At 35.5% G+C, this 26,730-nt stretch overlaps 1 protein-coding gene across 5 annotated transcripts in view; it reads right to left on the bottom strand.

Moving 5' to 3' along the window:
- Nucleotides 1-1,576: 1,576 nt before the first annotated feature.
- Nucleotides 1,577-26,730, bottom strand: part of LOC306864978 (RAB11-binding protein RELCH homolog) — a 49,748-nt gene continuing 24,594 nt past the window's right edge. For 4 of the 5 annotated variants that reach the window (XM_079409308.1, XM_079409307.1, XM_079409305.1 and 1 more), the window contains 19 exons: nucleotides 24,726-24,838; nucleotides 24,539-24,629; nucleotides 22,804-22,875; nucleotides 20,904-21,044; nucleotides 20,634-20,798; nucleotides 19,387-19,534; nucleotides 18,967-19,123; nucleotides 15,408-15,531; nucleotides 15,158-15,206; nucleotides 14,704-14,783; nucleotides 14,518-14,624; nucleotides 12,277-12,376; nucleotides 11,459-11,541; nucleotides 9,721-9,784; nucleotides 9,032-9,170; nucleotides 8,790-8,906; nucleotides 6,063-6,151; nucleotides 5,711-5,781; nucleotides 1,577-2,450 (listed from right to left, as the gene is read on the bottom strand). In XM_079409308.1, the coding sequence (XP_079265434.1) occupies nucleotides 2,330-2,450; nucleotides 5,711-5,781; nucleotides 6,063-6,151; nucleotides 8,790-8,906; nucleotides 9,032-9,170; nucleotides 9,721-9,784; nucleotides 11,459-11,541; nucleotides 12,277-12,376; nucleotides 14,518-14,624; nucleotides 14,704-14,783; nucleotides 15,158-15,206; nucleotides 15,408-15,531; nucleotides 18,967-19,123; nucleotides 19,387-19,534; nucleotides 20,634-20,798; nucleotides 20,904-21,044; nucleotides 22,804-22,875; nucleotides 24,539-24,629; nucleotides 24,726-24,838 (2,031 nt within the window). In that variant the 3' untranslated portion in view covers nucleotides 1,577-2,329. Of the gene's footprint in view, nucleotides 2,451-5,710; nucleotides 5,782-6,062; nucleotides 6,152-8,789; nucleotides 8,907-9,031; nucleotides 9,171-9,720; nucleotides 9,785-10,105; nucleotides 10,189-11,458; nucleotides 11,542-12,276; nucleotides 12,377-14,517; nucleotides 14,625-14,703; nucleotides 14,784-15,157; nucleotides 15,207-15,407; nucleotides 15,532-18,966; nucleotides 19,124-19,386; nucleotides 19,535-20,633; nucleotides 20,799-20,903; nucleotides 21,045-22,803; nucleotides 22,876-24,538; nucleotides 24,630-24,725; nucleotides 24,839-26,730 lie in introns of all 5 variants that reach the window. The other variant, XM_079409306.1, reaches the window with a different exon arrangement.

A 26,730-nucleotide genomic window follows, 5' to 3' on the forward strand; every position in this document is an offset into this window, starting at 1 on the left:
CAGTGGACACTGACCACTGTGTGTGTTAAGGCCAAGAAGTCTTATTAAATATTAGATAATTCTGTCTTTTTATGTCAAAATAAACAATTTGAGATAAAAAAAAACTAAATTATTGTATAAAAAGTCAAAACTTTGACATTCTAAATAATAACTGAGACAAAATTAAATAATAATGAACAAAGATTAACTAAATAATTTAGATAAAAAGTCAAAATATGATATACTAAGCCATAATCATGAATTTTTTTTTTAAATTATGACATAAAATGATTGAAATTGGTGCCGATACCCTTGTGGGCAGTGCACCGACATACAGCGCTGTTGTGCTATGGGCGTCCCGAGTTTGAATCCTGCCCCCTCTATCTCCCCCAATTGGCAAAAATGCCAAAAATAAATCTTTAAAAAAATTTATTAATAAAATGATTAAAAATATAAAAGACAAAACCATGACATCAAAAGAAAAAAAATATGAAAAATGTAGTTAAAATAGTCGAAATAAGACATACCAAGCCAGAATCATGAGATAAAAAGTCACAATAATTATTACTTATATTAATACTATCAAAGTAAATACATCAAGTTAATTATGTATCATCATTTAATAACTTTTTCTCTCAGTTTTAGCTGTCATAATTATGACTTCTCACTATTTCACCTTTATTTTATAAGTTTGACATCTCAGAATGCAAACATTTCATCACTTTTTATCTCATATAATTATGGCTTAGTATGCCATATTAAGACTCATAGTTTTGGCTTTTATGTAATAATTATGACTTATGGCAACTTTTTATCTCTATGACATTTTGACTTTTTTATCTTAAATTATGATTTAGTATCTCCTAGTTTGACGAGTCAGATAATTATGAGTATTATGCCATAATTTTGACTTTTTTTTTTTCATGTCCTCCCACCTGTAAAATGTTTTTTGCTAACATTGCCAAGCTTTAGAAGAGAGGAACCCAGGCTGAACCTGGCACTCTCCAAAACCTTTCATAACTTGCCATCAAAGTGGTCGCATATTGGCCGGAACTCAAAGCTTTTTAGTTCCTGTTTGCTGTCTTCTGCACTCAGTCAACAAAAAAACGGGAATAAAAACACGGAGAGGCAGAATGTTCCCGTGGTTTTATGCAGCCGCTCTCTCCTCTCTCCGGGTTTGGAAATGTTCCTGGCATCTGACTCACAGTCCTCTTCAACTCTTGCCCTGCGCTCATGAGTAACGTATCCCTGCTGATGAAATTTCCACATTCTACTGTAGATCAGCTCCAAATCATGCGCAGGTCACCTCGTGCTAGAGAAAATATTTTATGCAAATACGAGCTCTGTCGTTTATCATCAATTGCATGAAAGAATAAAAGTTACACTAGCGCTGAGGGTAAACACAAAAGTTAAAAATTAAAATGAATATGCAAATTTTGCTTTCCTTCAGTCAATAAATGATCTAACACAAAGGCTTCTACAGAATCATGGCAGTATTTTCTTCCACAAACTGCTGACCATGTGATCAAGGGGCCCTTGAACTTTGAAACCTTTTCTCCAAATGCAGAGGAAAAACAAGCCACGGCTCTGATCTTCTGAAGTTTTCTCATTGGTTTTCAAGGCCAAGCGTTTATTATAGTAACACCTGTCGAAGTGTAAAATAAATATTCAGCTGCATTAGAGATATGCTGTATATAAACTGATATGAACCTCATGCAAACATGTGCTACTGATTTGCTGTATCAGAAGTACTACTTAAGTGCAGATTTATCATGACTGCTGTCAAGCCGGATGTCTAAGAAAGCAAAAAATCATCTAAAAGAGAGTTCAAGAGACAACACCCCGAATCAGAAGTGCATAAGTACACAAGTGGTCTTCGCTTTTTATTATCTTATGACACGAATTTTCAAATATACATGATAATGGGTACGGTTCTCTCGATTCACTGTATTTAACAGTTATTTAATGCTGGAGCATATCCAAAATAAAAGAAACAAAACCCCGGACAATTTTACACACTCATAGAAAATATTCTCCAGAGACACAGCAACACATAAAAGACAACAAGACGAGGAAGGAATCATTGTTTTGATTTCATAAAGTTCACATTGTCCAAAAAAAAAATAGGTGTAGTGATGCAAATAAGCCTCTGAAAAAAAAAAAAAAAAAAAAAAGGAAAACATTGAAACATGAGTGCAAATTTCTTTGGAGGCTGGAAAAAATTTAAGACATAAATATGTTAAAAATACAGCCTATCAAATCAAAGACGAACAAAAGAAAGGCAGACGATTGACTTCAAGTAGGAGATCCAAGAAAGTGGAGGGTTCATGGGAAACACACAAAGCAGCTCTCATTTCTTTCTCTGGAAAACATTCGCCAGCATGGCTCCTGAGGTGGTCAGCTGGCCCATCTTACTTAGAAACTTGGTCTTTGCGTCTTCACCCACCAGACTCGCTGCAATAGAGATGGACCTGAAAAGCGACAGCACCGCATTCATAAGTCAGAATCCACCCACCAAGAGTCGTATAAGCACTGGCTGCTGATAGGGCCAAACTGGAAAAGACAATACCTTATGGTAGAGTGTGAACTCATTTCCAGAAATTAATCAAATTTACAAAGTAACTGATTGGTTACTTAGTTAGAAAGTAAAGGCCTTTTAACACTGAACGTGAAAATTCGACACTTTTGAATTGAAACGATAGCTGTTCACACTAGGCGCGGTCATTCGTGGCACGAAAAAGCGAGGTTTTTTTTCCATCCTGTGTGTCGATTTTTTTCCCCGACGCTCTGCAACGAAACGGGCCGTCCAATTAGATTTGAGCAAGAGTGGTGGCACTGTTTCGAAAACCAGTGTAAACAAACACCGAAGATGAGTATTCTGAGAGATAAGAGGATGCTGAGTTCTTGTTATCATTGGTATCTGTGAACAGATTTAATGTTAATGTTCTTAATATAATTTCTGTGATCTGGAGAGCACTGTCTGTTTTCTTCCACATGCGTCAGAGGCTCAGAGCGCGTTCACTCTCTAGATCTTCCATATTAAAAAAAAATGAGTGAAACATTTTTCTACACATGAAATATGAAAGCAAACAGACATATGATTATGACGATATATTTTATGTGTTTTGTATGCAGCTCATGGTATTTTTATAACAATAAAAGGATGTTGACAAATGATAAGGGAATTGGGAAAAAAAATGGGAAGTCGTGGCCTAATGGTTAGAGAGTCGGACTCGTAATCGAAAGGTTGCGGGTTCGAGTCCCCGGCCGGCAGGGATTGTAGGTGGGTGAGTGAATGTCCAGCACTCTCTCCACCCTCAATACCACGACTGAGGTGCCTTTGAGCAAGGCACCGAACCCCCAACTGCTCCCCGGGCGCCGCAGCATGGCTGCCCACTGCTCCGGGTGTGTGTTCACGGTGTGTGTGTGTGTGTGTGTGCATTTGTTCACTACTCACTGCTGTGTGTGTGCACTTGGATGGGTTAAACGCAGAGCACCAATTTCGAGTATGGGTCACCATACTTGACAATACGTCACGACTTACTTTTATAAGCAGTGTAGCGTTATTAAACATACAAAGAGTGCATGTTTGCCTATTACAGAATCAAAATCGACTATAGATCACAATCGGAAGTTAATACAAGCACTTGATGATGGTTTAAAGTGAGTTTTAAGCAACTTACATTAACAATTACATACATTTTAAAGCGTAGCTTGATGCTACTTGTACCTTTAATTATATTTTAGGATGTATTCTTGTAAGCATTATAGATAGTTTGTGCTTCTGGTGTAGAACCAAACTTTATTGATCTTAATTTAATGCTGTATACTGAGCAGCATACGATGTTAAATCCATATACGAGATGCTGGTTGGCGCCACCTAGCGTGCAGGTGTGAATTAGCAGAAGGTGATCAATCGTTTCGCACTCGGTGTGAAAGAGCCATTCGACCACGATTCGTCTTACTCTTTTGCATCGGGTCCAGTGTGAAACGCCCTTAACTGATAAGTAACTTTTCAATTAACTGATTCTAAAGGCCCGTTCACACCAAGGATGACAACTAAAGATAATATATAAATTATATAGTTTCTCTGTGTCTTTATCGTTATAGCTGTGGTGTGGACTATTCTTTTTAGAACTATATCTTTAATATCGTAATCTTTATAGTCATTGTCCTTGCTGTGAACGGGCAAATCGGGGAATCAGTGAGAGATTGTCACTCTTTTGTTTCTTGATTAACATGAATGACAGACAGCAGGAATATTAGACTGCTGTCACTTTAAAAGCTGTCCGGGTCCAATATACTGTTACACATGTGTTTTATTTCTCACCTGTTTGCTTTCACTTACGACCGAAATTGCTGAGAACGTAATTGCTAAGAACTTAATGTTTAAATGTAAATAAATTTTCTTCTTCTTATTATTATTATCTAAGCTGAAAGCTGCTGCTCAATATTTTGGTGAAAACTGTGAGTGACATGTTTTTTTCTGGGTTCTTTGTATATATTTCTGGATTAGTTGTATATATGATATATCCGTTGTCACATTTTGGCAGATGGGGTGTGAATAAAATTTTGCAAGGTCATGCAAAAGAAATAACATAGTTATGCGAAGAACAGAATCATTTTTGAGTGAAGATTTTACTACCATCTATGTTTTATGGTTTAAAAACGCCATAAACTCAGTAAATCACTCAGTCTTTTGTATCTTTTTACATCTTGCTCTTGAACTTGTTTCTCCTAAACATTCATGCTTTAAATGTCACCCGCCCAACTAATTAAATAAAAAAAGATCCCGGATAACCCACGGCAGAACAACCCACACCATTTGTGAGAGGCAGACTCAACTGATGTATCATGACTTGTAGTGACAGTCCCAATGATAGACTTCACTGCAGTTATAAAATTCAAACATTTATAAATATCTCTGGAAGCGTTGCTACGATACCAACTGTGAAATTTAAAAGACAAGTGCTGTTTATAATCAAGCCACATCTTTAGGTTAAAGGTTTTAAAGAGTGCCACACATGTTCGCAAGCTGGGTATGTTTCGTTTTGGAAACCTCAATTAGAGGGAGTCCTTAGCAAGCAAAAATCTGACTGTACATACCCTCTCACTTCTTCACAAAGTCATTCAACTCTTGAAAATTGCAAATTTCAGCAAAAAAAAATCCATTTAGTGCATATTATACCACGTTTTATATAAGTAAAAAAAGTCAGCACCAAATTTGGAGTGGAAATATTAGATTAACAACAGTGTATGTGTCCATGTAGCTTTACACAGCTGCTATAAGTGTAATATGAAGCAGCAGTACAACTGGCCTACAGGCACAGCTCAGATGGAGTGGGTTTGCAATAATCATGTGGCTAAACCAGCAGCCTGCAATGCCTGATGGGAACTATCTAGCAGTGGAGACACTGAGTCAAACCCAAGCTGAACAGATAAATCGTTGAGGAAATTAACATGCGAAAAGCCTTCCTGAGTACTGTAAGACTGAGTAGGTGTACTTGAGAACTCTTGTAAAATTACTTATTTTTACTCTGCTACTGAATGAGCACTTGTTCGCTTGTTTTGTTTTGTGGCCAGGGAGTTATTTAAACTAAAACGGGAGAAGCAGACACTGTATTCATTAGATTTTCCTCTTATATGTAGTTATTTGAGGCTCCATTTGCAGTAAATAAGTACACTAAACATGGTGACTGTATGAATAAAATTAATGAGTTTGTCTTCTCACCCTTGTGCCTCTCCAATGCCTTTGTTCTCCACCTTTATCTCACACTCCTTTATCATGGAACTGAGAATAACCTAAAGGACAATCGGGAAAAGAGGGAGTATTCTTAGAGCACTGCTGGGAAGTCTGACATACACGCAGACACACACACATCAGCTGGACATTACTAGGCAAAGGAAATTAAATAAATAGAAATTGGGTTACATGACATGCAGCGTGATAAAACGTTAGGGCGACAAGACTAGACCAGGCTTTGGAAAAGCACATAATGTTATGGGTCTGTATTTAATTAAGAATTATGGGTGGTTGTTGTAGACATGACAAAGAAACAATTATGAAAATGTTGATTTTATACCTCATGCTCCGGAGAGAGCTGCTCCATATCTGTCCTCAAACATCTCAGTCCAGGGAGGAAATGATTCACCATGAGTTCTTCAGAAATAACTAAAGCCCCGGAGTTAAGGAAAGACTGTCAAACATACCTGTGAAATATCCACAGTTCAGTATGCATACTTGGGGAGAAAAAAATCATTAAATAAATATACGGAGTGTCACTTTACACTAAGTGCAAACAGCCTGCCTTGTTGGCAGAGGCCATTTACACCAACTCCGCCAACCAACGTGTTGGGATAGTCAACAATTGTCAAACATCAGCTCCAGTGGGGTAGATGGTAAAACACGTAATAACACATAATAATTTGAATTTACACTCAATTCGTTATTATTGCATACTGTACTACAATACTGAGGTGCAGATAAATGTCATTATTTGCGATAAGTAGTATAAATAGCAGAACATCCTGCTATTGTAACAGTGTAAACAGAATCTATTGCTATTTGCACTTAGTGTAAATAACATCTATCGCTAAGAAAATATGCTGTTTTCACTTAAGAGTAAATAGCCTCTATCACTATTTATACTTAGTTCAAATAGCTGCTGCCATAAATAAATATACATATACATATCTATGTGTGTGTGTGTAATCACATGACTTTAAAAATAAAACCTAAAATGGTGATTAAATTTAAAAATTAAATTTTAGTCTTTCATACACAACAGCGCATTTATGAATTCAAACTATTTAACACAGAAAAATTCAACAAAACATGAAAATAAAATAAAAACTTATTTTAAAAAAATATCTATATGTAGTTACATCTGTACTTACATTTATAATTACACTTTTCACCCATCCCTTACACTTTGACCCACCCTTAAACCTACCCATACCACCAAACCTGTCCCTAACCTTACCCGTATCCCACCTCAATAGCAGCAAAAGTGTTTTCCAATACAATATGAACACAATAAGTACATTGTACTTATTTTTAATGCAAGTACATAGTAGTTAAGGCCACCTAATATAAAGTGTGACCAAAGATATTCTTAATACAGCTAAATATTAAATTTTTACTAAATGAACATGTAATTGACACCTCTGCTCACAATGCCTCTGAAAATGTAAATACCAATTTGAAAATGTATATGAATTTTGATTTTCAAGAATAACTGGTAATTCAGCTGAATCTACTAAAAAAAACCGCAAATGAATGAAACAACAAACACGGTGTTAACATGAGTTACTGGTATCAGCCTGATGATCGTTGCACCCCTAAAAGCGACCAAACTGAAACCATGACCACCACAAAACTTGATATAAACCGAACCGTGAGAAATTTGCACTATTAAACCCCTATTGCCTTCCCATAATGACATGCACTTTTACAGTAAATACACAACAGTATACAGTCCACGATCCAGACTCAACCTAATATTGATCATGTTGCAAAACCTCAAAACACAGACAGGACGAAGTTTTACAAAACTGCCTGGGGGGCAAGCCACTGCTACAGGGGGGTCTCAACTGTGACACAGCAGACAAAAATAAAATGAAACAGAGAAAGATTGGGGGGGGGGGCAAGAGAAAAGAGCTTCTGCAAAAGGCATGTGTGCTGGGAATCCTGACCAAAGGGCTGGGCTAGGCACTCTTCGCTCAAACAGACAACATCACAGAGCATTTAACAAAAAATTCTGCCATCCACCCTGCAATTTAGTGTACAAAAATGGCTGAGGTTTATTTTCTTTCTTTCCCTGCCAGTGGGATATGCAAACATTTTCGCAACAACGAAGCTCTCAGAAGAAAAAATGAGGAAAAAAAAGAGAGTGAGAATGCAAATCCAGTTATGGAGACTCATGTCCAGCTTAAATAGTTGACCATCGCTCAAAAACTCAAAAAGCACAGAGAGAAAGTGGCCACACAGACTGTTCAGTATCTGTTATTAAGTTGAAACTGGAGGTAAAACTGTGGTTATACTGTGCAAGATGCCATTCGCCACAAAATCAGTAGAGAAACCAGTGAAAGATGGCTTCTGCTCCCAAACATCGGCAGTGGAGGTGTACAGTCCAATTCCGCTGTCTATCCGTTTTCAATGTGTAATCAAAACGTTCCCTGTTAGAGAAAAATCAACTTCTGGAAATTTTGGAAATGCAAACCACTGGGCATTACTGAGGCTTACAAAAACAATAAAAACGCTTGATTGATTCGTTGAAAAAAGCCTCAAATGGTCAGCCAAATGATTGCCCTGACTGTTCACGGACTGTCTGATGTATCCCCAAAATAGCAAAGGCTTGGCAAAATGACAAGTTACAATCTGATTTGCTGATTGGTTTACGCAAATTTCAGGTTTTTAAATAAATGTCCCACTGAGAAACAGATGCTGATTTAGACAAACAGCTTTTCAATTAACTAAAGATTTGTTTCTTACAAACAAGCAGATTTTTGCTTCACAAGACATGAATTGATTACTAGATTATTTGTGGATTACTGTAAAGTTTTCATCAGCTGTTTGGACTCTCATTCTGACGACACTCATTCATTGCAGAGGAGCCACTGGTGAGCAAGTGATGTGATGCTAAATATCTAAATCTTCATCTTTGATGGTTTGAGTACATTTTTCATAAATGTGTGGGTGAAGTATTCCTTTCATGCTAATGGTCAAAACCTTGCTTTGTAAGACAAGTTGAAAGGTGGTTCTAAACACACAAAATTAGAAGTCAAATTTAGAAATATGTAAAGGATACAACAGCAGGATAAGGCGCTGTATGCCTCAAACAGTTGAGTGGCAATGTCAATTCTTTTACTCTCCACTGTCTGCTGGTTGTTGCACAGAGCCAGTTTGTGCAAATGAGGAAGAACAACTGTGGAAAAAAACAGACAGAGAGAGAACAGGACATGAAAGAAACTGAAAATAATTCTGCCACATTATAATATATGTGCACTAAAGGGCAAACAGCCACAGAAGCATGACGTTACTGTTTATTACATTCATCTCTGAAGCGTGGCTCTGCGTTGGGTCCTACTCTTCCAAATGTTTTGATGATTTCCATGTGCAAAGAATGCTGGTCCTGATACTGGGGGTCTTCCAGAAAAGAGGCCAGCTGCATTTTCACTCTCTCTAGCAGCTAATAAACACACATATGACACAAAAATAAACAAGACCTTCTCTATACAGTTTGTAAACCTTAGTCCAAATTTATATTTAGATTATATTTTTATACATTTATTTTTTGCTGTAAATAATAAAAAAAATATATAATTTATAATTATGTATAATATATATAATAAATATATACATTTATTTATTTGATCATTTTCATATTATGCATTTAAAGCCCAGAACTGTTCTGTTGGGATTTTACATTTTTATTTTTTAAATATTACATATGATATGTTAATAACAATTCCCAAACATATAAATTTTTCAATAATTCAGAGATTTAAATACTTTAACATGGACAAATATATGTGGGTTGTATATGTGTAATATCAGTTCTAGGCTTTAAAAACAAAGATAGATATATATATATATATATATATATATATATAGAACTGTGTTGGGATTTTAACAATAACCATACATACACATTTTTCAATAAACTAGAGATTTAAATACTTTAAAATTGACAAATATATGTGGGTTGTGTGGGTATTTGTAATATGGAAGGCTCGTACCTCTTTTTGCGTTACGGTTTCCATAATAGTTCCAAAGGCAGGTATTGTTGATATCCTCACTGAGCTGAAAGCAGAAAATCCGTCACTACACATCCAAAAGAAACCATTAAATTACCCACTAAAATGATAAAAGATGCATGAATGGAACAGAACCATGAGATGCCAATCACTTGATGGAATATGTGGTAAGCAAGATGATTAATGTCACATGATCATTCCCATGTCAGTATGAAAACCAAAACAGAAACAAACAGACAACAAATATCCAAACCCCCCCCCCCCCCCCCCAAAAAAAATAAAATAAAATATATATCCAACCAAGAGAATGCGGAGAAGAGACAGGATATTTGGTTTTTAAAGTGTCTCATAGCTGCGGTTAACTCACAATTCAGGACCACTGCACAAGGTAATAAGGGCCGGGGCTACTCGCTTGTCAATTAAGGCTTCGCTCATGCCTCGAAGAACCAGCTGCAAACCAGTCAGATGCAAAAGAGAGACGGGGGGGGTCAAACACAAATGGCCAAGAACCTAGCAGGGAAGGGGGGTGGTAGAGGAGACTGTAGTGCTAGGGGGCCTTGGGAAAGAGTGACTTGCAGCCAAACATGCCACAGGCCACATGGATGGACAAATGTGCTGAATGAAAGTATGAACGGATTGTGGAAAGCAGGCAGCTTCTCCAAGCATGCGCCGATTAGTGTAGCCTGAACGAAGGATGTTAGTACACCGAGCATGTGAGACACAAACAAAATAAGCACGGTCTCTCAAGCCTTGGTTTCATCAGGAAAGCCAATTAACATCAGCATGGATTACAAATCATGTACATACAAGGAATAATTATATCAACTGGAATAATGGTTAACAATGGTATATTTCAAAAACATGTATGTATACATAGGGGCATATTTCAACCTCAAAATAAAAGAATAAAATAAAAAATATAAAATAATAATTTTAGTATTTTTTATAATTATAAAAAGCCTATTTTAGATTTATTTGTATTATGACTATGTTTGTAGCAATTAAGCACATTTAACCCTCTGTTGGTATAAGTAACTTATTATAATGCAAATAAATTCTTGTACTGAGTAAAATACATACAGAAATGAAATATAAATTATGTATAAATAATGCCTGGACCATATTCCAGACTCAAAATAAAATTAAAATAAAGAAACTTAAATTATTATTATTATTATTTTGGCATTATGACACTATTTTCATAGCAAATTTCAAAGCAATTAAGCACAGTTAACCCTCTGGATGTCAGAAGCCTATTATAATGCATTAAATAAATAAATAAATAAAAATAAATTCTATTTTCCATCTAAATTTTTAAGTATATATAATGGTAGTATTAGTTATATATTGTATTTTTGTTGTAAAAAAAAAAAATCCAAAGAGGTTTGCCTTCATTAATATATTACAGTTATTAGAAAGAGATTTTATTTCCACATTATGATAATGAGAACTTGTTTCAATGTGATGAAAATTATAAAATCATAATGGAAAAAATATTCATGACCCTGATTTATTTTTTATTTTAAGGTGACATTTCAACTGTTTAATTAAAACAGCAATATTTTTAACATGAGATTAATTTCTTTTGACAATGTTAAACACTGAAATCTTGGCTCGGGTAGGCGGTGCTCACTTGAGCAGGGGCTGATAAAGTTGTGGCCTCCTGAAAGAACCAAGGCAGAGGGAGGTGCATGGATGAAGGAGGCAGGAGGAGACTTACATTTCAGGATCACTGGAGAGAGTGATAAGTGCTGGAACAACTCTCTGAGCTACTAGAGTTTCATTCACCCCCTTCACCAACAGCTGATTGGTCAGAGCAGGGGTGATGTCACACAGGATGCATGGAAAGAGCAAGCACAGTGTCATGGAACACCACAGAGAGAAAGAGAGAGAAACAAAAGAACACAAAAAAGAAACAACGGTAACAAACTAAAAAAACAGCGCAGACATACAATGAAAAACATGACAGAAGCCCAAGGAGGCACTACACAGATAAATTAAACAAAATTAAGGGCTAAAGAGGCCAGGCAAATTTAACTTAAGCTACGACCACAGATGAGGAGAAGGGGGTTTCTCGTATGGAAGAGTTTCTGAACACTCCTCGAACCTTCATTAACAACTTACAAAGGGGTGAGGGGATGAAATGTGGGGGTCGTTACGTAATTTTTGAATGGCAATAGCAAGCGTGCTGTGGTGCAAAAGACGTAAGAATGCTTTAAAGCTGCAACGACTTCAACAAGTAAACATTCAGTGATTTGACAGGTAACAGGGATGACAAGGCACAAGGGGGCCCTAGAGGGAGTGTGGAGAGCTCTGAAAATACATATTTACCACCTCACACCAACCATTAACATCATATTACAGCAAATTTGCATTAAAGACAAAGCATCAGGTAATAAAACTAATCATTTGACTGGCCTGGAGGATGCTAAATGTCTTTGAACATAAACTTAAGGACATTGGAAGTATTCATTAACTTTATGGCCAAGTAAACTATGCATTTCAATGTGTGAAGCGGGAATTGGAGGAAGGGCTTACCTCGAACATGCGTGCTGCGGTGCAGCGTACCAGTGCAGATGTATGGACCACTCCATACCAAAGCACTGTCAGTAGAAGCTCATGATACGCTGGGTTTGCCCTGGAGACAGGAAGTAACTGTTTTAGTGGGTAATCACAAAATGACAGTTGATGATCCTACTAAACCTGATCTTCCAGTCAGTTAGAGTGTCATTAGCATGAAACGTCGGCTGCATTAGATCTTCAGGATACGGGAGTCTAACATATTGAGACATGTTATTTTTGTACTAAAGTGCTTAAACCATTATTGTCAGTTTATGCAGGGCTCAACTTCAAGTATGACCTACTGGCCTGGGGCCGGTATGTAAGTATTTATGTCTTGCAAATGTAAACATTTGGTTTTGTGACATTCGATTTGGAATTCTGCTTGTCAAACTTTAGTATTACATTTAAAAGTTTAGTATTAAGTTTATAGTAACTTAAACATTTAAAGGGATAGTTCACCCATAAATGTAAATTATGGACTATATGTCCGTACTACCTTTCTGAGCCTTGAACGTGTCAGTTACGTTGCTGTCTATGGAGGGTCAGAAATCTCTCGGATTTCATCAAAAATATTTTAATTTGTGTTCTGAAAATGAAGGAAGAGCTTGAAGAGTGTAAGTAATTAATGACAGAATTTTCATTGTTGGGTGAACTATTCCTTTACTATTAGCTTACTGGCTGATATACAGTGGTGGCCAAAATTATTAGAACACTAGTATTTTCACCAGCTAAAAAATGGTTTTGAGACAGACTAAATCCAGAAGAACTGTGGCAACGTCTCCAAGATGCTTCAAGAAACCTACCTGCAAAGCAACAGTACTGTGAAAAGTTTTAGGCACTTGTGCTGTAAAATGAGAAATACACTACAGCAGGGGTGTCAAACTCAGTTCCAGGAGGGCCGGAGCCCTGCAGAGTTTAGATGCAACCCTAATTAAACACACCTGATCCAACTAATCGAGTCCTTCAGGCTTATTGAAAACTGCATGTGTTGTGTGTTGGAGAAGGGCTGGCACAAAACTCTGTAGGGCTGCGGCCCTCCAGGAACTGAGTTTGACACCCCTGCACTACAGCAAAACATAGAAAAACCTGACCTAAAACCATTTCTTAGCTGGTGAAAATACTAGTGTTCTAATCATTTTGGCCACCACTGTAGATGAAATTGTCGAAATTGCAAGAACTACTTGCGATCAATAAGAAAAAAAAGACAAAACAATTTCCAGCTATTATTGCTAATTTTATTTATAATAATGTTTTAATAAAATAAAATTACAAACATTTAAAAAAAAAAAAAAAATCTGAGTAAAAAATGTGTAAAACAATATTTAAAATTTTTTAACAATGAAATCATAAAATACAATTAATGTAAAATTTAAATAAATGTGTAAACACATTGTGTAATTATATTTTTCAAATAATTTAAAAACTATGAATATAATTAAAACCCTTCAGATAATAAAAATAATATTATATATAAATATAATATAATACAATTGTTAAAATAATTATAAAATGGAAATAAATATTTTAAGATAATTGTAAAACTATTAAATATTACATTTAAATGATACATGCAAGAAATACAAATGATATAAAATTATAAATATAAAGTTTTATATTTGAAGCAATAAATAAATCTTTATGGTATTATGACACTATTTTCATAGAAACTTTCGTAGCAATTAAGGACGGTTAACCCTCAGGATGTCAGAAGCCCTTTATAATGTAAACAATTATAAATAAATAAAATTATATTGTTATGAATATTATTATATTACATTATATATTACAAATGATACATGTAAAGCTAATAAGATAAATATAAAGTTATATATTTGCAGTAATAAATAAATCTCGCCCTGCAAAGTATGAGATCTTATATCTGAGATCTCATTTTTAATTGCATTCTTTAGAGCTCGACAGCCTCTGGTTACAGTTAAACATCTGCTTCTGTGTTCCAATAAAATAAAATCATACGGGTTTGGAATAGCATGAGGGTGAGTAAATGATGACAGTTTTAACTTTTGTGTGAACTGCTCCTTTCAAATGGATTAATTAATACAGCTTTAGAGCATAGAAACTGACAGGTACTCTCAACGGTGGGGTCATGACACTGGAGAGCAAGTCATTTTACATCAGCTTAAAGGAATTGCAGCCTCAGATGAGCTCATGCAGAAATGCATCCTGGCTGCAGATTTAACAGTGCTGACAGAAACTCACCCCAGCTCTACAAATGAAGCCTTTAGACTGTCAAGGGGAGCATGGGATAGAGACAGTGTGGTCATGACATCCTCAAGAAAGCCAACCAAGAGTTTACGGTCCTCCTCCTGAAACGAACAACTTCATCAGAGTGGGGATTTTTCTGAATTAAGACATCTCACACCAGGCGTAGAGTGAAGTTCCTACCTGATTGTAGCACGTCAGGACTCCGGTTGCATAGATCGGCACCGTAGCCTTTGTAAGGATGCCGTTTCCTGTGGAGGCGTCTGCAGGAAACAATCTGTGTTACAACCTCTAAACACATAACTGAACACTCGGTTGAGAATTAGTTGAACTCATCTGGTAATAATTTAGCAAAATTCAAACCATTACAATGATACAAAATGCCCAGATTTGTTGGCAGATACTTTAACCATAGACTTTTTTTTAACTCAACAAACATTCAAAGAATGAAAGAAAAAGCTCCATTTCCAAATCCCATGAAGAGTGAAAACACATATTTGACACACAAGTCTCCAGTATGGGAAAGAGACATAGAGACGAAGTGTGTGTGTGTGTGTGTGCGTGCGTGTGCGTTCTCTTCCCAGCCCCTTCTCTGACAGCGGGAGTATTATTTTTGGTTAAGTGAACAGTCACTCACCCACATTCTCCTCAGATAGCCGCAGGATTTCTTGGAATTGAGGTTTTACCTTCAAAAATGAGGGGAAAACAACACCTAAATTAAACTGAAACTGCTGAACGGTGTATCTCAGCCGGACTATTTGAAGCACAAATTCCATTTAGCTACTTCACTTGGCCAAATATATATATCTATATATATAAAAAAAGAACAGAAAAAAGGTGTTACAGAGAGAGATTACTGTATGGCAAACGTCTTTGACCTGTCCTACCTTAGTGTTGGTAAAGATTTTCCCAAACGTTCGACATAATCTCCAGAAGAACCTAGAGAACTCGTGCACACAAGTGGATGAGGTTACGTTGATACGTCCTACAATCTCTATAAGCTGTGGTAAACTGTGGAGAAAAAGACAGAATCAGGTCCATTGCAAATGTAGGTAAACTTTTATTTGCATGCAACATGGTGAGATGTATACATATATAGTCACTAAAAGAATTGCAAACGCATTGTATCTAACTGCACCATCGTAACAATTTTATCGTCACTTATTCCTACAAATATACCTTCTGAATTAAAAGTGCTGCTCATATCTTTAGGACTTTGATAGGTAAATGGCCTCTGCTCTGGTTGGCTAACTAATACAAAAAAAAAAAAAAATTATATACAGTCCCCTCCATAAGTATTGGAACAGTAAAGACAAAATTGCACAAGACATTTGCAAATATGATTAAAAGATGAATATGAGACAAAACTACAGAATGTCACATTTTATAATTAGCCGTTTCAACACATACATGTTTTACCAAATAAAAAGAACAGCACTTTTAGAGTTCATCCCACTCATTGATGTGAGCATAAGTATTGGGACAGTTGAACATAAGGCAGATATAAAAGATTAAAATCTATTATTTAGTTGCAGATCACTTGCGCACAATCACAGCAGTGAGTCTGTGACCCATAGACATCACCAGACTCTTGCTCTCATCCTTTGAAATACTTTTCCCAGCCTTTAATGCAACCAATTACAATTGTTGACTTTACTCTCCTCTTCAGCTGGTGAAATTCATGTTCAATTGGATTTAAATCTGGAGATTGACTTCTAAGACGAATCTAAGACGTTCCATTTCTTTGCCCTTATAAATTCCTTGACTGAACTGGCAGGGTGTTTTGGGTCATTGTCCTGATTCAATATTAAGCACTTCCCAATGAATCTGGTGGCATTTTCTTGAATATTGGTAGGCAAGATGGTTTTGTACCCTTCCAAATTCATTCTGCTACAGTCATCATACATTAAGTTATCAGTAAAGTTGAGCGGGCCTGTTCCAGAGACAGCCATGCATGCCCATGCCACGACACCACCTCCACCTCCACCATGCTTTACAGATGAGGCTATATGCTTGGGATTATTTGCAGTTCCCTTTTTTTCTCCACATTTCTGCTTTCCACATCACTTAGATAAAGGTTCATCTTTGTCTCATCGGTCCATAAACACAGTTCCAAAACTCTTCTGGCTCACCTTTTGTGCTTTTTTGCAAACTCTGATCTTGCCTTTCTATTTTTGGTGCTGGTCAGAGGTTTGCATCTTGCTGTGTAGCATCTGTAATTCTGTGTCAAAGTCTCCTGAGGACAGTAGATTGTCAGAGCATCACCCCAGCTTTCTGGAAGTTGTTGGTGATTTTACAGACACGTCTTTTAGGGTTCATTTTCACAGCTTTTATGATTTGTCTGTCATCAACTACTGTTGTTTTCTCAGCCGATCAGGTCGTTGTTGGTTGCTGGTGTCGCTGGTGGTTTCCAAACTCTTGATTTCTCCATGCCCTTTGTTTTTGCTATAGCTCTAATTGACTTCCTCTTTTCTTTTAGCATCCAAATTGCTTGCTTTTCTCTCAAAGTCAGCTCCCTCATCTTCATCCTGGTTTGTGTGTGTCATCATCGAATGCAAGATTCAGAATGCAGAAGTAATGGATATAACTGATACGACACATTCCCTGCTTTTAATATCTGAAGAATTAATGCAACAGGACACAGCTGATCACTTAGAAAGACCTGTGAGGCAACTGTTCCAATACTTGTGCTCACATCAGATAGAGATGGGATAGGATGAAATAGGATGAAACTCTAAAAGTGCTGATCTTCTTAGCTGGTAAAACATCTATGTGTTGAATCACCCAATAATAAAATGTGACACTCTGTAGTTTTGTCTCATATTCATCTTTTAATCATATTTGTAAATGTCTTGACTCCACAGCCAACAGAGCAATTTTGTCTTCACTGTTCCAATACTTTTGGAGGGCACTGTATATATACACACACACGTATATGTGGCAATATATATGGGTCAAAAACATTAAGATGTCCGCATCAAAAGAAATTTACAAAAGTGATTTTGTGTCCATAGAAAGCACATTAAACGTAAGTAAAGTGTCTACTTTTAAGGTTTCAAATAAGTTTTTGGAGAATAAAATGTTCAGTGTAACAATATTTATGTAAAAATTCAAACATGCTTATTCTGACTTACACATATTAAAATATATAAAAGAATAAGGGAGCATTTAAAATTTTTTTGTGTTTTAAATGAGTAAAAAATTCTTACTGACAAATGGGCAAAACCTAGGATAGTGGCACATTTTAAAAATTAAAAATTACAACTAACCAGTATTTGGGATGAAAGTAATTAGTCTTTTAATATGCCATAAATTAATTTTTGTTGTAAATATGCCTGTAAATGTGTTACACCGAATGACATTTTGATGGGACACCCCCTTCTTTAGAACAGAAAAAGGCACTAACAAAACTGTGGCAACAAAGATGGTAACATAATTCATGCATTTAAAATTTGTATTTCCATCTCTGTTGCAACAGTTTTGGACGCGTCTAAAATGACAGTACCCTTATGTACAAGTCTTGGTGTTTGGTGATGAGTTTTTGGCTCAAGGTCTGCATTTAAAGTCACACCAGAGGAGTTCAGCTGGGATCAGGACTTGGCTTTCTGCAGACCAGTCAAGTTCTTCCACACTGACTGAATCAATCATGTCTTTTTGAACCGTGCCTTATACACAGAGGCACTGTCATGTTAGAATAGAAAAGGGTCCTGTCCAAACTGTTGCTATAAGATTAGAAGCACACAATTACCTAGAATATCATTATATGCCTAAACATTAAGATTTGTACTCATGGAAATTACTAAAGTAGTCAAACCTGTTCATTAGAAGGGGGTGACCCAATACTTTTGGCAATATAGTGTATATATACACCATCAAAACATTTTAAAGTGGAATATATAAACAAAGTGGAATATATTTTTATTTAAATATATAACATAAATAAATATAAATAATAAATACATTATTTTATAAATAAATAAATATAAAATACACACAATTTTTTTATCATTTTATCTAAATATTTTTTTGAATTCCTATTCATTTTAATTTTAATAAGAATTAACTGACGCTAACATCATCAGCCATTTACAAAAACTTTGTCTGGAGGGACATATTAGCATAAATGTTAATATGTTCTTTGTTATGACGTCTTCTAACACTTTCTGATCCTTAGTTTTCCATTTTTTTAAATAATCGGGGTGGGATGAAGAGAAATCTTTGGATCATGAATTCAAACAGTATATCAAAAGATCAAGTAAAATGCTTTTACGAGCAGTTTCTTTTTAACAAACACATATGCATGCCATTTAACGCTCTAGAATGTCTGAGGTGTGGCCTGGTGCTCCAACATGAGTGGGTGACCCAAGTTCCTGTCTCCACCTTCAATAAAAATGGTAAAAACCAGAGGTCAAAAAGGGGAAGAGTGTGCGTGAGACGTTAACTTACAACTGGTTGACCACCCAAAGCAAACTCTCCCATCCTGTAGTTCCTTCATGTTGGAGCTGATGATCATATAACTGCAGCAGAACTGCTAACTGCTCTCGGCTGCCCACGATGGTGGCCACGTCCTGCAACGGGGAGGCTGGCCGCGGGAACCGGGTCACTACGAGGTCACACACAGGAGCAGATTTTAAAACCAAGAATACACCAAAAAAGCATAACTGCGCAAATCATCTGACGCAGCCGCCGTGCGTAAATGAAAGAGCACTTTGATAGTGAGCCCAAAACCAGAGAGCAACCTCAACATGGCAGGAACCCTACAGTTACACTGAGTCAGGCGCCAGGTCTGCATCGCTAAACGTGGCCTGACTGAGAATGTTAGTGAAAAACGTGTGCGTGCGTGTGTTGACATTGGCCGACCCTCACCCTCGATTGGAGGCACGTCTCCCTGTAGTTTGGCTCGGCTGGTGAAGGGGGCGTTCTGAAGCAGCACCGCAAACAGAGACGGGATGAGGGACTGAAGTGCTGACAAATACATATGCAGCTTGTGTTCATCTAGACCATATTCACCTTGCTGGAGGAAGAGAGGAATTTAGGAATTAAATAACTAAAAGAGTTTGTCTGTAGTGCTGGATATATTTTGCTAAGTGGGGACAAAATGTCTCTAAATGTCCTGAGAAAAACTGCCAAAACCTGGTCAAATCTTGAAGAAAGTTTGAAATACTAGATATTTAATTCTTAAGAGTCAGTTATATAAAGAATATTTTATTCTAGCAATTCATTCCATTCTATGGATTCAAGATTCCTTTCTACAGATTCAAACGTACAATGTTTAAAAGTTTGGAGTAAAGATTTTTAAATGCAAAGGAGTTTCTTATGTTCACAGAGGATGCATTTATTAGGTGAAAAATACAGTAAAAACAGTAATATTTTGAAATGTTATTACAATTTAAAATAACTGCTTTATATTTTAATATATTTTAAAATGTAATTAATTTCTGTGATGCAAAGCTGAATTTTCAGCGGCCATTACCGCAGTCTTCAGTGTCACATGATCCTACAGAAATAATTCTAATATGCTGATTTGGTGCTCAAGCAATATTTATTATTATTATTGTCAAATTTTGAAAACAGTTGAAATAGAAACTTTTTGTCTTTACTATTGATCAATTTAATGTCTATGCTGAACAAAAGCTTTCATTTCTTGAAAAAAATTAAAAATGAACTAAAACTCGCATAAACCCCATACTTTTGAACTGTAGTGCAAAATTTATTCTAAATAAATATGCAATTCAGAAGAAGACTTCTTTCTCAACATTTGAAAATTAGATTCCAAATATTCAATAATAAAATGTTCAAATAATTATATTCCATTCTAAATATTAAACTCTGAAAAAAGATTCAATTTGAAAGATAATATAAAGAATTTCATTATTTGAGTCTTAATAAAAAAGATCTAAAAGATTCTATTGGAAAGATTAAATCCAAAAAGCCTTCATGTTTCCAATCTAAAAATTCACTTCTAAAATGATTCTTTATAAATTACAAAATTCTATTAAAGTCCATTCTAAATATTAAATTCTGAAAATTCTTTTATATATAGATTCAAAACAGGCCAGGTGAAGTCTAAACATGCTAAACAAAAAGAAGGGTCTTCACAAGGAAGTTTTCACCTTGAGCAGCTTCTCGATGCGTGTGAGGAGGGAGGGGATGAGCTGGGACTGTAAGTTGACCAGTTCTGTGCACCAGGCAGCGAAGGCAGGAATGAACACTTGGTGGGTGGCACTGACCACCCTCTCCGACGGGTCACCCAGAGACAACAGCATCAGCTCAAAGCCCTGTTACATAGCCACATACAAAATAAAGCAGACATACAAAAGAAAACACTAGTAAAGTAAGTGTTAAACACTGGATTGCAATTCAGCGCCGAAACATGCACACACCTGGGAGTATTTGTCTGGGTCATCAATGTAGGCCATTATGATGCCTAAACTTTTCACCACGGCCTCTCGGACCATATCGGCTTTATCTTCTGTCAACATTTGCTGGAGCATGGACAGAACCAGAGAGCTTCGGATCTCCTTCTGTAGACACACACACATACTTGTATTCCCATGCTAGCTCTGAATTGCCTTTTTTTGTATTCTGCTGTGTTTGGTTAAATGATTAAGTGTTCATACTCATGAGGAAGTGAGTAAACATCAGACAATCCATTATAGACTAGAGCATACAAAGGCCGAAAAGGCATAACACCAACAATCAGAGCACCATTTGAGCCAAATCAGTTCAGATGTACAGGCCAGTGATTCATAGCATTAATAAATGAGCAGCCCGCGAAACCTTACGACTGCAATACTATGATATACAGCCACTGTAAACTCCAGTTACTCAAGTCTTAATGTCACTAATCCTTCAGAGATAATTCTATTATGCAAATTTGGTGCTCAAGAAACACTTATTATTATTATTAGCGTTGAAAAACAGTTAACATTTTTGTGGAAACAGAACATTGTTTAAAGAATTATTTTTTTAATATAAAATAAAAAAAACAGTATTTATTTGAAATAGAAACTATTTGTAAGAATGTAAACATCTTCAGGTCACATTTTGCATTACTTTAATGTGCCTTTGCTGAATAAAAATATTAATTTATTTTCAAAAGTAAAAGTACTGGCCCCAAAACTGTTGAACAATAGTGTAAAAGACTGGACAATTTTATTCTTAATAAATATGCAATTCAGAAAAGATTGAAAGTCTTCATTCTCAAGATTCATATACAGTATAACAGATGTGAAAATTTGATTCAAAATATCCAATTATGAAATGTTCAATTGATTCTATTCTAAATATGAAATTTCATAAATAATTATGAAAAAAAAAAAAGATTTAAAATCTACTTAAAAGACTTGGTCATTTAAGTCTAAATATAATTTAAAAGATTCTATTGTAAAGATTAAATACAAAAGGTATTCAAAGAATCTAGTCTAAAGATCCAGTTCTACATAGTTTCTAAGGCTGTTTTAATAGATGAACTGCCTACTAAGTGTTTAGAATGGAAAAAAGATTGAAATATTTCATTATAAAGATTCCATTCTAAATAGATTCAAATATTCCATTCTAAACCCAAGTCCCTTTTTGATCAATTTAACATGTCCTTGCTGTATAAAAGTATTAATTTCTTTCAAATTAAATAAAATAATAATAAAACAAAGTCTTACTGACCTCAAAACCATAATGTCAAAGACTAGAAAATTTTATCCTAAATAATTATGCAACATTTATGAAATGCTCATTTGTTTCTATTCTAAATGAATTCAGAGATTCCATTCTAAATATGAAATGCTAAAAATCGATTCCATATGAAAGAGTAAAATATAAAAGATCTGATCATTTGAGTCTAAAAAAAAAAAAATAGACTCAATTGTAAATATTAAAATGCAAAAAGTATTGAAAGATTCCAATCTAATGATTCAGTTCTAAAATGATTCTAAGGTTGTTTTATAGCACTAAATGAACAGCCTGCTGAGAGTTCCGACCATAACTCTGTACAGCCTCTGTAAACAAACAGTGTTCTTCCATAGCAACACAAACACATGATTAAAGTGGACACAAATGTGAACAGATTCTGCACTATGCTGACATTGGACGGTTTGATTATTTGATGATGATTATTTGATTATTTCAGCATGCTCTTGCTTGCCTACTACTCACCGCAGTTTGGCTAGTGTGATCTTGGACGTCTAGTGTTTTAGCGATCACTAACTGTGACATTGTTGAAAGGTGGACATGATTAATGTGTCCCAGTTAGACTGCTTTTATATTTAGAGGAACGGAGTCTCTTACGGGTAAATAAGGGGCCAGGGCTCCACATGCTTCCGCCACCAGAAGTCTTCTCTCTGGATACTTGTGGTTGATCTGAGTGAGAGAAACACACATGTGACACAGACGTACACAGACAGCGCAAGACACAACACGGCAGCGTCAGTTCCAGCTCTGACCACAGGACTGCATACCCACCCGTACCCTCTGTAAACCACATTAGCTCATATTTTTCAGTGTTAAACGCTGAAATTGTTTAGGTTATTTCCTCAGCGGAAATAGGTTTCCATGTGGGGAGTTGCGAATGTACTGTACTTTTGAGAGTTTACTTAAAAACTAACAGTAAACATGGGGATGTGTACCAAGCCATGGACTTAGCATGATCTACAGTAGCTTTAAATGTTTTTGGACAATTTAAATCACACTTTATGTCTGACAGCCATCATAGAAATGATAGAATATTCATAAATACATAATGGATAAAACCTTTCTGAACCATTTTGTAATTACTTTTAAAGGGATAGTTCACCCAAAAACCAAACCTGTAAGACCTTTGTTCATCTTCGGAACACAGAGTAAGATATTTTTTATAAAATCAGAGAGTCTTCTGACCCTGCATAGACAGCAATGCAACTGACACGTTCAAGGCCCAGAAAGGTAGTAAGGACACTGTTTAAATAGTCCATGGGACATCAGTAGTTCAACCATAATTTTATGAAGCTGCGAGAATACATTTTCTGTGCTAAGAAAACAAAAATAACCACTTTATTCACCACTTCTTCTCTTGCGTTTCAGTCTTCGGAATTACATAAAGGTGAGCAATTAATGACAGAATTTGCATTTTTGAACTATCCCTCTTAACAAACTTTAAAGGTACTTTTTGAAAAACTAAAGTTTAATTATTAAAATCTACAAAGGTTGAAAGAAAAATAAATAAATAAATAAATGTGTAATTAAATTAATATGCATTTGTTTTCTGTATTTATCTAATAACAAAAGCAGTCTTAAAAGACAGAGAGATACAGTATTCAATTATGTTTACTATGTCCACCGAAATCTAATTTCTTAAGACTTTAATTCCATTTCGAGAGATTTCAGAAATATTTGATTTTAAAGTTTAAAAAATGATTTTCGAATAGGTTCAAATATTCTATTATCAAGATTACATTCTAAATAGATTCAAAGATGCTATTGTATACGTAGTACAGAAACTGTAAAAAGGCTCAAATATTCCATTATAAAGATTCCACTGTAAAAAGGTTAAAATATTCTATAATTAAAGACTCAATATTCAAATAACCCATTCTAAAAGATTCAAAACATTTGAAACTGATCAAGTAAAAGCTAAAAATGCTCAAAAATATTTAAGTGTGACTTAAATGTCCAAAAACCATTTGAGACCACTTTATACGCCATAGTCTACACTTCCGTTGTACTTTTTTTACTTGGTAAAATTATGACACCAAAAAGTTATAAATGTAGTTTTCCATGACATTTTTACACTTCCTCTAACCCTAATAAACAGTAGTTTATTGTGCCACTGCATCTTCTATATGTAAATCAGCCATGCTTTGACTGCCTAAACTTTTCACATATGAAAACTATTACAGATGTATAGATAAAGTTCATAGGATGTAGCAAAATAGTTGTTTTGACCATTTGGTTTGTGTGAATGACACAGTGTGCCCACAAAGGAACGCCTGCTTTTTTCCCTAGTTTTTTTTAATGTGGTGAGTGTGTGTATGAGCACAGAACTAACCTGTTCCCAGCACTGTGGCAAGAGTTCCGCTTCCACCCGAGTGGGACCCACATGTCGGGCGAATGCCACACACCCGGTCAGAATCATCTGCCTGGAGAGGAAGATTACAGCGTTATCAATCTCATAACAAAACCAATTTTTTTTTTGGTCAGTTTACACATGCGCAGATGCCCAAATGCACACACACCTCTGCTCATCGTCAGGTCTCTTGATAAGATTAAAGAGAATGTGCAGTAGCTGGTCTCTTTCTTTGGACTCGGGATGCAGGCAGGCCGTACACAGAATAAGAGGAATCAACTCCTGTGGACACACACAGGAACGCAGGTCAAATAATATGCAATGCACAGGGAAATAAACACGCACATGCATCCGCTGAGACACATCCCAAAGGGCTCGGACAGGGAACTTCAGCAAGCAGGTAATACAGGATATAGGGGGAAAAAAAACTACTCTACTGAAGAAACACCTTCACCACAAACGAGACTCTACAAGCCACTTAATCACAGCAAAAAACTAGGGCTGGGCGATATATCGGATATTCACGGCATGTTTGCTGGTGCTATAATATTTAGAAACACTGTATAGTGAAGTAATTTTGATTTGGATATTAATTTTCTTAAAAAACTGTCAATTCTCATGATCTCACAATTCTCGAGTTTGACAGCACTTACAGATTTAAACTTTAAAAATAATGTTAGAGCTGGTAAATTCACTGAATCAATTAAAAACTGTAATTCAATGTCACTTAGCACTTTTATTTATTTATTTTTAAATTGCATGGCTTCTTTATTAAGTATTAAAAAAAAAATTATATATACAAACACACACACACACATACATACACATACATACTATATATATCCTAGCACAAAGATGTATTGAAGCGCGTGTCTGTATCGTCATGTGGGTATGCGGATGTGTACAAACGTGACATTCTCTGAGGTATGTACAAAACCATTTAGCCATGTAAATCTGTGGCTGTTTACCGTGAGGCGAGTTACCAAAGAAAACCTCACCAGCACGACAGATATCGCATTACAGAACAGGCAGTGTGCCCTTGGTACACGTCTCATGGCCAAACAGCGGTTACTAGCTGGGACTGGCACCAGCCAAGAGTTAAAACCATCATTTTAACTGGATGTCAGAGATGTTACGAAACTAAGGGTTGGTCTGTTGGAGACGGCAATGAGCCATTTCATCAGTAGTGACTTTGTGTGAGAGTGTGGCATTATGAGGCAGCAGTGAGCAGCGTCTCCTGCACCTGGAGGAGAGCTTTCAACAGAGGCATATTTATGAAATATTTTATTTGGCTCTGGTCCAAAGTGAAAGTGTGGAAATGTGTGACTGGAAACGGAACGTTTGTGGAATAGCTATTAGGGGAAAAAAACAATTAGAGCAGGCATTAAGAATGGAAAGAGCTTTGAGACTTGACAAATAAATAAATGCATACACTAATCATATCTGGGCCCCATTTAAACAGATGATTTTTCCAAGGAAAATAAATTAAAATAAAATAATCTCATTGCAACAGATAAAAAATAAATAAATAAAACAAATTATTCTAGATGGTTTTGAGTCTGACAACTTGACCAAATAATTTCCATAATTTTTGACCAAACAGATGATTTCTTCCAAGAAAAATTAAATTAAATTCTCATTGCATCAAACAAATGATTCTAGACGGTTCTGACACTTTGACAAAAGAATTTCCATAAATTGACCAAAAAAACAATCCATAAATATTGTTGTTATAACACTATTTTGTTTTGTAATTAATAAATAACTTTTTATTTATTTTACAATTTATTAAATGCAATGTCTTTCTGTGATGCATTTTTCTAAAAAAAAAAAAAAAACACTAATTACAATTGTATTTAGGCTCTGTTTATCCTATAAAGAAAATAAAACTAGACTACACTAAAAATGAATAAAATCTTATTTGATTAAATAAAACATAAAACAGAAGGTTCTAGAGGGTTCTTACACTTTGGCCAATGATTTTCCATTCATTTACCATGACTTTCCATTTTTGTAATTTTGAAAAATTATTTTATATATTTTTGTAATAACAATGAATATTGTTTTATTATTAAACATTTATAAAAAGTATAAAAATGTATTATTATTAATAAACAAACATTCTTGTTTTATAATTTATTAACAAAATGGCTTTTTTAAAATAGTGCATTTTG

The sequence above is a fragment of the Barbus barbus genome (assembly GCF_936440315.1).
Source record: "Barbus barbus genome assembly, chromosome: 46".
Lineage (NCBI taxonomy): Eukaryota > Metazoa > Chordata > Actinopteri > Cypriniformes > Cyprinidae > Barbus > Barbus barbus.